At 52.9% G+C, this 13,240-nt stretch overlaps 7 protein-coding genes across 7 annotated transcripts; 6 read left to right on the top strand and 1 right to left on the bottom strand.

Annotated features, from left to right (window-relative positions):
- The first annotated feature begins 267 nt into the window (after positions 1 to 267).
- Positions 268 to 1,913, top strand: DACRYDRAFT_24683 (septin). The gene is made up of 5 exons (XM_040773791.1): positions 268 to 403; positions 461 to 512; positions 568 to 916; positions 967 to 1,280; positions 1,336 to 1,913. The coding sequence occupies exons 1-5, from the start codon at positions 329 to 331 to the stop codon at positions 1,716 to 1,718; spliced, it is 1,173 nt and encodes a 390-aa protein (XP_040625096.1). The 5' UTR covers positions 268 to 328; the 3' UTR covers positions 1,719 to 1,913.
- Positions 1,914 to 2,423: 510 nt separating this feature from the next.
- Positions 2,424 to 3,513, top strand: DACRYDRAFT_57834 (NADP-binding protein; the record flags this gene model as incomplete). Its single annotated transcript, XM_040775468.1, has 4 exons — positions 2,424 to 2,516; positions 2,564 to 2,805; positions 2,860 to 3,027; positions 3,081 to 3,513. 4 exons carry the CDS (start codon positions 2,424 to 2,426, stop codon positions 3,511 to 3,513), a joined length of 936 nt encoding a protein of 311 aa, XP_040625095.1.
- Positions 3,514 to 3,983: 470 nt separating this feature from the next.
- Positions 3,984 to 4,718, top strand: DACRYDRAFT_111171 (uncharacterized protein; the record flags this gene model as incomplete). The annotated part of the gene is made up of 1 exon (XM_040769186.1): positions 3,984 to 4,718. One exon carries the CDS (start codon positions 3,984 to 3,986, stop codon positions 4,716 to 4,718), a length of 735 nt encoding a protein of 244 aa, XP_040625094.1.
- A 780-nt stretch (positions 4,719 to 5,498) lies between these two features.
- DACRYDRAFT_118922 (uncharacterized protein) lies at positions 5,499 to 7,954 on the top strand (the record flags this gene model as incomplete). Its single annotated transcript, XM_040770691.1, has 7 exons — positions 5,499 to 6,110; positions 6,161 to 6,317; positions 6,365 to 6,824; positions 6,874 to 7,237; positions 7,286 to 7,397; positions 7,443 to 7,675; positions 7,790 to 7,954. The coding sequence occupies 7 exons, from the start codon at positions 5,499 to 5,501 to the stop codon at positions 7,952 to 7,954; spliced, it is 2,103 nt and encodes a 700-aa protein (XP_040625093.1).
- Positions 7,955 to 8,658: 704 nt separating this feature from the next.
- DACRYDRAFT_111169 (uncharacterized protein) lies at positions 8,659 to 8,978 on the top strand (the record flags this gene model as incomplete). Its single annotated transcript, XM_040769185.1, has 2 exons — positions 8,659 to 8,735; positions 8,783 to 8,978. The coding sequence occupies 2 exons, from the start codon at positions 8,659 to 8,661 to the stop codon at positions 8,976 to 8,978; spliced, it is 273 nt and encodes a 90-aa protein (XP_040625092.1).
- A 169-nt stretch (positions 8,979 to 9,147) lies between these two features.
- DACRYDRAFT_111168 (uncharacterized protein) lies at positions 9,148 to 9,575 on the bottom strand (the record flags this gene model as incomplete). The annotated part of the gene is made up of 2 exons (XM_040769184.1): positions 9,148 to 9,229; positions 9,280 to 9,575. 2 exons carry the CDS (start codon positions 9,573 to 9,575, stop codon positions 9,148 to 9,150), a joined length of 378 nt encoding a protein of 125 aa, XP_040625091.1.
- A 576-nt stretch (positions 9,576 to 10,151) lies between these two features.
- On the top strand, positions 10,152 to 11,680 carry DACRYDRAFT_102053 (uncharacterized protein; the record flags this gene model as incomplete). Its single annotated transcript, XM_040767608.1, has 1 exon — positions 10,152 to 11,680. The coding sequence occupies one exon, from the start codon at positions 10,152 to 10,154 to the stop codon at positions 11,154 to 11,156; it is 1,005 nt and encodes a 334-aa protein (XP_040625090.1). The 3' UTR covers positions 11,157 to 11,680.
- Between the last annotated feature and the right edge of the window lie 1,560 nt (positions 11,681 to 13,240).

Below are 13,240 nucleotides of genomic sequence, written 5' to 3'. Positions count from 1 at the left end.
TTAATTCAGCAACAGACGCATATATCAGGTGTCATCCGGGGAAGTGGACGTTCACCCGAAGGCAAGCTGTCCAAAAGCTAGAGGCAGTGTAAAAGATGTCCATTCTGTCCCACATCAGTGGCAAACTGAGGTGTGAGCGTGTTGCAAGGCGTGGGGGGGATGTCCGACACGCGACGTGCTGGCGTCAGGGCTTCGCGTGCTTCTTTCTTCCTCCCTGGAACGGTTCTGCCTCCGTTTTGCACGTCGACGACACCCGTTGCTCTTTCGTCGTTCTTCAACGCGTCCTCGCCGTCCCCCTCGTTCTACACTTTCCTTCTCCATAACCAAAATGGCCCAGAACGGCTACGCTGCACCTGTCACCCCGGGATCCACCGGTATTGGCATCGCCAACTTGCCCAACCAGGTGAGCATCCGCACATTACGGGGCATGGGGGCGACTTGCTGAATATATGCGCCACAGAGGCACAAAATTGTTGCGAAGCGGGGCGGGCACTTCACGATCATGGTTGTTGGTATGAGACAAACTGCTGCAAACTTCACATATTTGCTGACGTAGATATCCATCAGGCGAATCTGGTCTCGGCAAGACAACCCTGATCAACACCCTCTTTTCCACCGAACTCTCTCCTCCCAAGAACTACAAGAACCGTCATGTCAAGGCGCTAGACAAGACGACCGAGGTTGAGATAATAAAGGCTGAGCTGGAGGAGAAGGCGTTCAAAATTAAGCTGACAGTCATCGACACCCCTGGCTTCGGTGACTACGTTAACAACCGCGACAGCTGGGGACCGATCATTGACTTCATCGACGATCAGCATGAGGCCTATATGCGTCAAGAGCAGCAGCCCCAGCGCAATGAGAAGATTGATTTGAGGGTGCACGCCTGCCTGTACTTCGTTCGTCCGACGGGCCATACGTGAGTTCATCTCCGGTGTGCCCGCTTTTGGATGCTCAAATGATCAACAGACTTAAGCCTCTCGACATCGAAATCATGAAGCGCTTAGGGACGCGTGTGAACTTGATTCCTGTGATTGCGAGGGCCGACACCCTCACACAGAAGGATCTCATTATTTTCAAGCAACGCATCCGCGATGTGATCGCTGCTCAGGGCATCCGCATCTACCAACCTCCCATGGAGCCCGACGATGAGCAGAGCATGGAGCATGCCAAAATCCTCATGGCTGCCATGCCGTTCGCTATCATCGGATCTACGCAAGATGTGCAAACTGCTGATGGCAGGACGGTCAAGGGCAGGCAATACCCATGGGGTGTTGCCGAGGGTGCGTTGACCAGCAGCCTATTACGTCCGAATTTATTCATTGATCCCCTGCACAGTGGAGAATGAACAACACTGCGATTTCCGCAAGCTGCGCTACCTCCTTATCCGCACGCACATGCTAGACCTCATCAGCACCACCGAGGACAGCCACTACGAGTCCTACCGCCAGACCCAGATGGAAACGCGGAAATTCGGGGAGGGCAAGGTCAAGAAGACCGACAACCCCAAGTTCAAGGAGGAGGAGGAAGCACTCCGGAAGCGCTTCACCGAGCAGGTCAAGAACGAGGAGTCCCGGTTCAGGCAGTGGGAGCAGCACCTCATCGCCGAGCGCGATCGGCTCAACAAGGATCTCGAGCACGCCCACAGCTCTATCAAGGCACTCGAGGCGGAGTTGGACAACCTCCAGATGGGCTATTCCCGTGGCTCTCAGCGGCGTTGAACGCTTCCTTGGCCCGTTGCTCTGTCTCCTTGGTACTCATACACCCAGAAATTCTGTGATACCCGTTCTAACGCTTGTTTTATTTCCTTCCTCGTATAGCCCTTCTGTTATCCGTCACCCTGTCGGTGTACAATTGCTGGGTTCCCTCGCTACGAGATAGTCACTCCTTTCCGGTGAATATATGGGTTCATAGTGTGTGCCCCAGACGGGGTTTGTGAAGTTGACACAATCTCCATCAATGTTCCCGAATATTGATATGCGTGCTGGTGAGCAACTTGTGTGCACATATAGGCAGGGTTAGTATGCGGGGTTTTGCAAGGTCGAAGTTGCTAGACAATGCGATGGTACACCGGCGTGGATTTTCATTCAATGTCTGTACGCCTAATTTGTCACCTGACAATTCTGCTTACGTACACCGTGGGTACAAGTTGCAGGGTGCTGTGAGGTATGGCGGGGTTTTGTATGGGTCCAGAATTCTGAGAATCCCTTGAGTTCTGTCTAGCTTGAATATTGCCATGGCTATTCCCATTCAAGTGTGTTCACTTAGCTCGAGAATGAGGGGGGTGGACGACCTCAATGTCGAAACGAACGGTGGATAAAAGGCCTGCGAGTGGGCATCGAAAATGTCAGAGACACCAACAACGAACAGGCAAAACCCTCCAAACCCGATCTTCTCTTTCTTTGCTATCAGCACTTGAAAGCAACATGTATCAAGCATTTACTGAGATGTGTCCTCCCGCGCCGAAGTGGACCGTTGGCGACATGCCAGATCTTGCTGGAAAGGTGATCATCGTCACGGTGTGTCCCTACGGCTTCGATTATTCCGTCGTCTTACAGTTGCACAGGGTGGAAACACCGGCATCGGGTTTATCACCTGCAAGTATCTACTCTTGCACAACGCGACCGTATATATGCTTTGCCGGTCTCCAAACAAAGCGCAAGATGCAATACACCAGCTCCAGGATGTCACCGGTGGGAAAGAAGCCAAGTTCATCCAGTGTGATCTTGCCGACCTCCCGAGCGTGAAACGATGCGTGCAAGAATTTACGAGTAAGGAACAGAGACTAGATGTCCTTTTCAACTCTGCGTGCGTTCTCTTGAGAAGATAGTCCTTTGTCAGACTTTCTAACCAGCTGAGCAGGGGTGTCATGTTCCCTCCTATTGAGCAAGTCACAAAGCAGAACTTCGATTTGCAGTTCGGAACTAACGTCATTGGTCACTGTTATCTGACCGTACTCCTCCTGCCAATCTTGCTGTCTACAGCTCAGGAGTCGGGCAATAAAGTTCGCGTGATCAACACGAGCTCTGAGTATGTGTCGCCTGTCTTTCTTGGCAAGCATAGGAGCTGATGATTACTTCCAGTGGGCACATCCTCTTCAGTCCAAAGGAAGGCATCAACTATGACGTCCTCTCCGATTCTCCCGAACGTCGTAAGATGGCAACAACGGCAATGTATGGCATGTCCAAATGGGGCAATGTCGTCTTCTCAAAGGAGCTCGCACGACGATACGGATCTCAAGGCGTCATCTCTCACGCTCTGAATCCCGGTCATTTGCGGACTGAGTTGCAGAGGCACGGCTCAGGTCTGTCGAAGAGGATCGCCGACATGCTGCTCTTCGAACTGGATCCACTTGGGGCTTTGACCCAATTATATGCGGGAACGGCTGCGGAGGCGGGTGAGGTTAACGGGCAGTACTATATCCCTTGGGCAAGGCATGGTCAGGCGAATGACCCGGAGGCCGGGAAGCAGCTCTGGGCATGGCTGGAAAAGGAGTTGAAGAAGTACTGGCTCTAGTGGCTTTCTTGCAGATTAACGATTCAATTTGTAGCATTGCCACTGGGTATATGTTGTTCTCTGGATAAAGAAAATATATTGACCACCTTGGCACCTCTAACTACTCAGCGGCTCCATGGTGAATGGCGAAACAATCTTGCTCGATGTACATGTGCTGACATTGTAACGGTGTCGGATCCGAATGTGTCCGGATACGCTTCGTCGATGGCACTTTAGAGAATATGTATAGTAGAGTAGAGTAAGACGCATAGTATTCTAGCAAGGAGTTGTACAGACATGGGGGCCAAACTTGCAACTGCTCAAGCCTCTTGAGACTCGAGCTCGTCGTCCGCAGCAAGGTCCTCACTGTCATCCAAACAACCATATCCCTATCTCAAACGCACTGAAAACCTCAAAGTCACTTGTGTGTGTGTCTGGATTGTCATATTTGAGGTCATAGCTGAACCTAGTACCTATCGCAACTTGCATCCATGGTTGGTAATGCGGGTAGCCTGGTCGCCAACACTGCGATCAACACCCAGTCTGCCGATCCTGCAGACTCGAACGACTCCACCCTCATCCAGCACCAACACATCAAATCAACACCTCCCTGTTTGAGGGTAGTCCGGCTGTCGTTACTGGTGCCAGATCCTGCAGACTTGGGCGTCTTGAACATCGTCTTGCCTCCACTCGCCGTATCGGCCCTTGCTACCTTGCTCCGGGAAAGCCAGGACGCGGCCTCTGCGACCACCACTCGCTCGTCTCTCATGGTCTCTACCCTCCGTACAGGCACTCTCAACCCTTCTAGCTCACCTGCTCCTTCGTACCACACGCGATTGGACAACTCTGATACTGAATCTACTCACTCTGACTGGAACAGTGGAGATTCACACGAGCACGAAGATCAAGAGCAGGACGAGGAGGATGAACAAGAGAGCAGGCATGATGATGAGCCCTTACCTGTGTATCGTCATCCACCCCCCTATACTCGCACTGCCGTTCCAACAACATCCTCCGCTGCGCCAAGTCCATCTCATTCACCCCGTCCCTCTCCACCCCCCTCACATCGCAAAGTCAACCCGATCAAGCCCCCCCCTCAGTGGATCATTCCATCAAGGGCCGAAGTGCATGCAGCTGTAGCAGGTATAGAGGAGAGAGGGGATCCTTCTCCTTCGAGGATGATGTGGGAGGATGAACCCTCGACCTGCACTAAGACCCTTTCCTAATATTTTGTAACACCTCTGACCACCACCACCATTCCCTACGGGCTCTCGAGCCAGGTTTGCATTCCTCGGTGGAATGCAAACCTGGGTAGAGTGATTAGGTAGATAATTCTGTATACTAGTCTGGAGGGTCATTCGAAATACACTCGTTCAGTAAATTGGGTGTTGCCAAACACCTAAGTCTTGTTTTGGCCTAGCACAGGAGATCACCCACCAACATCTACACAGCTTCCAGTCCGATCACTAAGGACCATTAAGTCTCTCCTCTTGAGCTTCCTCTTTTGACGACGATCTGACAGCGTGATGACAAAATCTCCCGTCTGATAACGCAGCCGGAGGCCCTAACCTCTGGCAACTTAAACTACTAGTTGATGGACGAGTCGACGTTGCCGGCCATGCTGCATGCTTACATTTGCCGCATCCTATACGATTTCAGGGAGCCTTTCTTCCTTGCAGATGGAAAGATGGAATAGAGAGGTACCCGTACTGAGCGAAGAATGGGACTGGTTAGACTAAACTGAATATGTACCTGCGTCACGTGCCCGGCCGTTCGTCCAGCTGCTGCTCTCCCCTAATTTCCACCATGGTTATCAAGAGGTATACCATTGCTATTCTTTCTACTCCAGATATGAGGTAGTTGTCTAGTATGAGCGCACTGCCATGACTTGAATTGGTCACGTTATGAAACTGATGGTATGATATATATTTTAGCGCGAGATATGACGCGACTTGGACGACCATCTCTTTCTCCTACCTCCACAATTAATTTCAAATCTCGGCATTATGGCCCATCTCGCGTTGCCTATCGAGATTTATGAGCACATATTTCAACTCCTTGTACCATCGCCAACAGAAGATGCCGACGTCTTTGCTCTGGCACAATGTGCAGCAACAAGCTCGTTCATGCGGTCCATCGCTACTGCGAACCTGGTGTGGATGGCGCACTATCAAGTGCGCTACCTCGCGAGCAATCCGATCAAAGAAACGGAGAGGATTGCAGCCTGCAATGGCAGCTACTTCAAGCTTTACCGGATGCGACGGCTGCTCGATAGGAGGGCGCTGGATACCCTCCAGGATGCTATCTACCGGAAGCAAGGCCGATGTACCACGGGACGCCTATTCGCCTACGATCTTGGGATAGACGTCCATGACGTGCTCCGTACCCAATCGGTAATGCGATGGCCAAGAAATATAGCCAAAACTGACGAGCCGGCGCTCGATTCCTTGACGCTGGACTGGATTGCCAGGCCGTATTGGGCAAGAGAGGCGATGACGGTTATTACGAAGTTGGAGGCGTTGCGGCTCTGGAGGAAGGTGGTTGTACAACCGCAGTATGTGAGTTTTGCGGAGGGGTTTGCGGCTTTCAGTGGGTTTAGGGGTGTTAGTCCACAACAGGTATGTGAACGGGGCTTCTCTGTGTGACTTGAGCTAAGAAAATGCTCCAGGTAATCAAAGACCTCAATGCGCTATGTAAACGTTGCGAATCACACTTGCGAGCGAAGGGCGTCAGTCTTGAGAGTGGACTGGAGGACTATGATGTGGTGAATATCTCCAACGAGATATGTTTGTGGATGCGTGAAGAGGGTTTTCGGCTTGCCGCAGGTGTGTGAGTCTGCAGTGACACGCATACATCGTCTCACCTAGCTCAGGCGTCGACTATCACCGGATGGAGAACCACTTCCTTGACTGTGTGATCACCACACACCGAGATACGCTACCCCTCTCGCTAGTCGTCATTTTCGTCTCTCTCGCTAGGCATCTCGGTGTCGAAGCTCATCCAGTCGGCTTTCCTCAACACGTGCACGTCCTTGTGCGCGGACATGTACCGTCCACAAGTCGATTCTTCTTCCCTGGTTTCCCCGAACGAGGCGAGGAGTACATCCATCTCGACATTGCTAAGTCTGACGAGCGGCTGGTCCTCCCCCGATCGCACTTGATTAGTATACTGGAGGGTATGGGCGTCACAAACTCGGTCCAGCAGGGGCAGTTGCTCCAGCCTGCGAACGTTCGGGATATGTGTGGGCGAGCCGGGAGCAACGTCCAACATTCCTTCCATACCGAACTGGAAGCACTTGCTAATCCCAACGGCCCGAGATACTCGTACATACGGTACGAGACTTCGAATTGCTCATGTATTGAGTCTAATTAGGGAGCGCAGGGATTGCGTGCATGCAGCTATGAGCGCATTCGTCATGCTCTCCACTCCAGGCACGAGGGGAGCTACGACCATGCTAATGCACATGCTGAACTATGTCGAAGACGCACATAGGCTTGACTGGTGTCTCATGCAATACGAGGTCTTCCCGAACGACGTTGGCCATCACACGAACGATGTAGGAGCGGTGCAAGTTCGGGACCAGCTCATCCACATGTACGAGCTTCAGGAGACGAACGAGCTTCAGGCGAAACGAGATGCCGACAGTATGCCCCTGGCCGTAGACGGCACGAATGTCGAATTCCACGTGGGGACACTCATGCGCCATGCCAAGTTTGCATACATAGGCGTCATCGCCGACTGGAATGTGAGCAAGATCACTGCTGGACTGGTGTTCTAACTGAGCAGGAAATAGACGAAATGTCACCAGCCTGAACAGTGGATGCGTGAGATGGGGGTAGATATGCTCTCTCGAGGCCGGAACCAGCCGTTCTATACCGTATTTGCTATGGACGGTACTGTGCGATGTGAGTCCCTCGCCCTTCAATGTGCACCGTCGCTGACCCGAGTAGACGTGGCAGAGGAGAACGTGGAGGTTCACACTCTCCCGAGCGATACGTGGGGTACGATCCGGGAGCTGCTTATGAACGCGAAGAATATAGAGATGCATTTTGACCGAGCTGAAGTGGGGAAGAACGGAGTGGGGAAGTTCATCATGGGTGCGGATCTGCGACGAGAGTTTCCGGGTGACGTCCTCCTCGCGCAGAAAGAATTGGGTGAGCTACAGCTGTTTATCCTCGCGAAGGTGACTGAGGATATGCCCAGGATATGAAGACACGGATCAACTTTGAGCTGCATTCATCTGGCAGTTACATACAGTCCGGGCTATTGTACAGAATTCACGATGCACATGGCACAGACAGAACAATCAGTAGTTGTTCCTCCCGGTGTTACCCATCCCACTGCCCCCTGGAAGCCGCCCTGGCCCGTCCCGCCCTGGCCGCCCATTCCTCCACCGCCCAAGCCACCTGTATCAGAGCCCGTACCGCCACTGCCGTACCCCGAGTCGCCCTGGTTCCCATAACCAGAATCACCTGCCATGCCAGTGGTACCGCTGTTGCCACCCCTCTTGTTCTCGCTCTTATCCTTATTTCTGTTGAACAGGCCGGCCATTTCTTGTATTCAGGTAATGTGGGTGGTTGTTGCTAGAGTTGGGGTTGGTGCGAGGGGGCTGGAAGGGGGAAGGGCCGAAATTGGAGGGTCATATATATGCCTTCCTGGACCAAGTTTAGGAACAAGGTGTATGACAGAGGTGAGGTCATGCAGATGTCACGGGGAACGACGTTCTAGCCCCATCGTGGACGAAGTCGATCCAAAATGGAAGGAGGATGCTTTACGAGGTGAAGCTCAAGGAACGTGCGACTTTGATTGGGCCCGGCTTGGATAGCTGGATAAAGCTTGGGAGTGGATGAAGAACTATTTATGGATGTGGTTTCAGGTAGACATGGGTATGACATCCGCGAATTGCTGGGCCTCGTACTTGCGTACATCCTCATGAGAATGTTGTTCAAGACGTGTGAGTGTTGCCCGTGCTGTGTGTTAGGTGCAATTTCTTTATTATCTTTAATTGTAATGTGTTGAGTCGCCGCCGGGTACAATGTCACGTGCCCGTGGAGTATGACGTACATAGCTGGTCGATTCCTACCTGAAAACATCAAACCCGCAGCACTTCATCTAATCCCAACCCAATCGTCACTCTTATCTGATCGCCGGAAAGCCCCTCCTACCATGTCATCCCAAGAGACCAAGCCCCTCCAACCGGTAAATCCTGCCAAACTTCAGAACCTCAGAGAAAAAACCGAAGCGTTCGTCCTACCCCTTTCCGATTTCTGAATGCTGACTTGGGGAATAGGAAGTATAGGATGACTATGGAGGCGTTTTACCGGAATACGGGGAAGGAACATCCGCTTGCGGGGAAGTTACGGGAGGGAGGAGAGGAGCAAGAGGGGGAGAAAGGGGAGGCGCAGGCGGGTGAGGAGCCGAAGGCGCAGGAGCAAGAGGTGAAGGAGGGACAGACAAAGGAGAAGGGTCAGTCTCAGCATAGTTGATGGGACATGAGATGAAGATATGGACTGTGTGTTGTACAGTATTGTATTGCGATATTTACATGAACTGCTGAAGAACCGGCCCATGTCTGTTGCAAGATGACGGGATGCAACCGCCAACACCTTAGCAGGAAAACGAGAAGCAACCATATGACAGCGCAGCACACATAATTCAGTCACCGTGTTTATCAAGCCAAGGCGCGTCTCGCCCTCTGGGAAGCACCGGATCTCCAATCAATCTCTCTCCTTCCTCCCTGGGTACGATCCCATCAGCGCCTTCCGCATCCTCTCAAGGCACACTCACCCCAATTCCCGTCTAAGGAGCTCATCCACCAATCCCTCTTTTTCGAAAATCAACCGCTCTTCCTCCGCTTTCAACATTTCCAGCTCAGCTCTCATGACCTCCCTTTCCGCCTCCGCATGGGCTTTGTTAGCTCTTGCGATGAGCCACCTTGTGTGAGCGCGGGAGCGGCCGGCAATGCGTCCTCCTGGAGAGGCTTGGGCTAGCACGCTTGGGGGGAGGGAGGTGGGTGATGGGGGTGGGGAGCGGTCTGAAGGGGGAGGAGGGCGCTTGCGCGGAATACGCTTGAGGTTGACCATTGATGTACAAGTTGCAGGGAAAGGAAGATGCAGTAGAGCGCTTACTACACTTTTGCGCTGGCAATGGAGTACATCAGAAGATGACCCGAAAATGAGGTAACACTGCCAGATTTTCCAATGACTCATTAGGCCACATTGATGCGAGCGATAGTGTGGATATTGGGATGAGAAGCTGCCTTAATATGAAAGTGGTCTAGTTATGCGGGGAATGAATACGGCACTGTATATATGTATGTATGCCGTTATCGTTGTCGGCCCGCCTGGGGTTGTACATTCCCACTGCTTAACTCCCTACATCTACATCCTCCCTCCACCAGACAATAACTCATGTCTAGTCATGATCAAATGACAATAACCCCTCATACATACCTCCAGGTGTCTAACTCAAGGTTCGTCACATGAGGCGGTACATTCCCCAATCACGCGACTAGGCGTCACACGATCACCTATAGTACCCGCTTATGGCGCACATCATACAGTGCGTCCCAGAGGCGGAGGAGCCAACCCGCTTTGAGATATTAGCAAGCTGATTGTTGATCGACGATGTGCACAAGACGCACGACGAGATAGCAGACGATGTTAGGCCACTTCTTCCTCGAAGCTGTGGAGATCTTGCGTACCGCCTACCCGGAGAAGACGGCCTACCTCACGAGTGTCAGCGAGTGCGCTGTTCAGGGGTACAGCAGCACGACGTACTTCGTCACCTTTACCGAGGAGGAAGGGGTGAGCGAGATGGTGCTCCAGCTGCGGAGGCCAGAGCACTACCTCAACGTCTCCGTCCTCGAGGCTGCTCGAGAGGTGCTCGGAGAGCTCGTTCCCGCGGCGCGATTATTGATGGAGTACGACCGTGGTGAGAACAAGCTGCTCGCATACGAGATGTCCCGTATTCCCGGGATGTGTCTCTCCGAGTTCACCGGGAGGAAGGAGTATGTCGACTGCTTGCCCGTGACTGCCCACAGCCTGGGGTCGATGCTCGGCAAGTGCTGTATGCCCGGACGAGTAGCACCGGCGGAGTTCACCCGCGCAGTGCGGAACAGACTAGAGAAAGCCGTCAAGTCCTCCGACCCTCTGCTCGCGTCTTACATCGACGATTTCCGCGAGTTGCTCGATACGAAGCAAGTGCTTGACTGCTTGCCTATGGCGATCGGCAATGGCGACCTGCAGTTCTCGAATATCCTCGTTGACGAGACTGGGCAAGTCACGGGTCTCGTAGACTGGGAAGACGAGCTGCACCAAGCGCCGCTGGGGTTCGATCTGTGTTTCCTCCAGTGGCTACTGGGCGACTTCCGAGCTCTCTTGACTGGGGGCAAGTACACGCTATACCCGAATGCGAGCGAGATTGAAGCCGGTTTCTGGGGGGGATTCTTCGCCCACCTCCCCCCAGCCATGCGGGTGACGAACACGTTCATAGGCCAGCTGGAACAGGTGATGCGATTTGGCGCAGTCTTCTTCCACGCTATCGATGGGAGGTGCAACCTTCCCTCGTGTATTGGTCTCCTGCGCTTACAACTTGATTATACGATCCCGGTCCAACGTCTGGGTCTGAACTTTGTGCAAAACTCAGGCATGATCCTCGACTGAGACTATCGACCAACCGAGCGGCAAACTCCGACATCGGGGAACAGCATTGTATTCACTCTATGACGAGCGTTTGCCAGGTATAGGAGAACGGGCGATCGGGGCGATCAGGGCGAATATTGGGCGTATAAGGCGCGCAGCACCTCCGCCAAACCTTTGGCTTCTCATCTTATCACTCCCTGAGCATGCGGAGACCGCGGATCATTTAACGCCATGGAACTGGGAGACCGAGCGCTGTGAACCCACGACACTTTTGGGCTCCGCTTCTTCCTGCGGATGCCGAAGGTAACCGCACGGTACACGAACCTCCGGGTGTCAAGTTGGTCATTCGTGTTTCCCCTTGGGTTGATCCCCGCTTTTCCGAGACATTGTATGGGACGACGACCCATGAAATTTCCGAAACCGATTATTTACCGATGAGAAGATCAGCTCACTATCGTTGGTACCGTGAAACGCCCGAGGGTCAATAGGGGTCAGGAGACGTGGATTACTGCTCTGGCCTCGAAATTGCTTGGGAGTGAAACTGTCGGCCAACGTTTACTCCCCCGAGCAGTTTACGAGTGCCACATGAATATTTCGGTTAGAGAATGCTATGCGCACGGCAGTGACAAAACTCCATCATTCTCAGGGTTATCATCCCCACGGCGGTACACCCCGCTTGCGATCATCAATGCTTCAGTATTAAGGTGTGATAGAGGACTGATGGAATTCTCTACTCGGTTGGTCACACTCGGCGTATCGTGACATCGGTCCGCATCGCATCCTTTTCGTTCCGTTCGACTGTCAGCTCACCCTCAGGGCCGTGTAGAGAGAACAACCGGGAAGGGATCGAAATCTGGCAGCCTCAAGCCCAGCCTTGTGGCTCTATATCAACATCAGTGATTGATACGGAAGATATTCAGACTCCGACCCGAGTTCTCCGTTTGTTGGCAATTCCTTATTCAATCGTGACGTGTATGGCAGGTACACGTGCTCAATGGGCGGTCAATAGCTGTGCTAGGAAAGACAAGTTGCCACAGATTGAGAAGATGTGTTGTGAACACTTTCGCAGGCAGCAGACCATGGATCTCGTCCTTTGGACCTATTCCAGCAAGGGGGAGCAATTCTCCGACAGAATCACTGGGAATGCAATATTCCCGAAGATCGGCAGTGTCAAAAGAATCACCCGGACTGCGTGCGATTGGCTCGGCCCTGGATCAGGTTTTGACTATCGCTACGTTACCGTCTCTCCTGTGAGGGGTGCCAGTTGCGGCCACACCAGGTGCATTTGAACTCCCGGAAGCTCCGGCGAGTGCAAAAGAGGAAGGCCCCCCCTGTCGTTCGTCAATGCCCGTTCGAAGTGGCAGCAGTGTTCTCCCAGAATTGTGGCGCCCGATCTGCAGCCCCCAGTATCCTGACATGCGATCCCCGAGATGGAGATTTGCTTCGATCCACCAATCTCAGCTGAGGCAATCCGCTACACATTCGGACCGAATATTACACTGCACTGCAGACGCCAAGACCCTCTAGATGCACAGTGGATGACCTACGAAGACGGGGGCAGGAGAAGAAGCAACCCTTCACGCGTATTTGTTCCCGCCTCGTTACTGTGCTGGTCCGACAACGAAAGACGGCCTGCTTTGGAAAAGGTTCTTCCAGCTTCATGCGAAATATTGCCAGGTTCTTGTAACTTTCCGTACTTTCAGTTTCTGATATGCAACACTTTTGGACCGTCACTCTGGCAATTCAGTGCTTCCTGGGACCACTGCGACAGTTCCCAATCACCGAACAGCGAGCGCCAGGCTGCCTATTCCGCGCACGGCCCGTGTTGTCTATTCCTGGCGCCCGTCGCATGACCGATGGACTATGGCCCAAATCTCCCCGCAGCCCTGAACAATTGACAATACCTGGTGGAAGGCGCGGCAGGTCATCAGAAGTGCCCAACGTTCTAGACTTTCACCGGTGCGGCTCGGTTCGGCAGTCAAGGGGAAATTCCCTTTCAGGTACGCAAGACTCGATATTACCTGCCTTCGGCTGTTGTCCAAGCTTCGGGCCTGTAATTTCAGACGGATGCTATGCAGCTTCTATCTCCAGATAGATCCGCCCGT

This window comes from Dacryopinax primogenitus (assembly GCF_000292625.1).
Source record: "Dacryopinax primogenitus strain DJM-731 SS1 chromosome Unknown DACRYscaffold_20, whole genome shotgun sequence".
In the NCBI taxonomy this organism is placed as follows: Eukaryota; Fungi; Basidiomycota; class Dacrymycetes; order Dacrymycetales; family Dacrymycetaceae; genus Dacryopinax; species Dacryopinax primogenitus.
The sequence above is the reverse complement of the archived record's forward strand: the minus strand, read 5'-3'. Positions and strand labels throughout refer to the sequence as shown.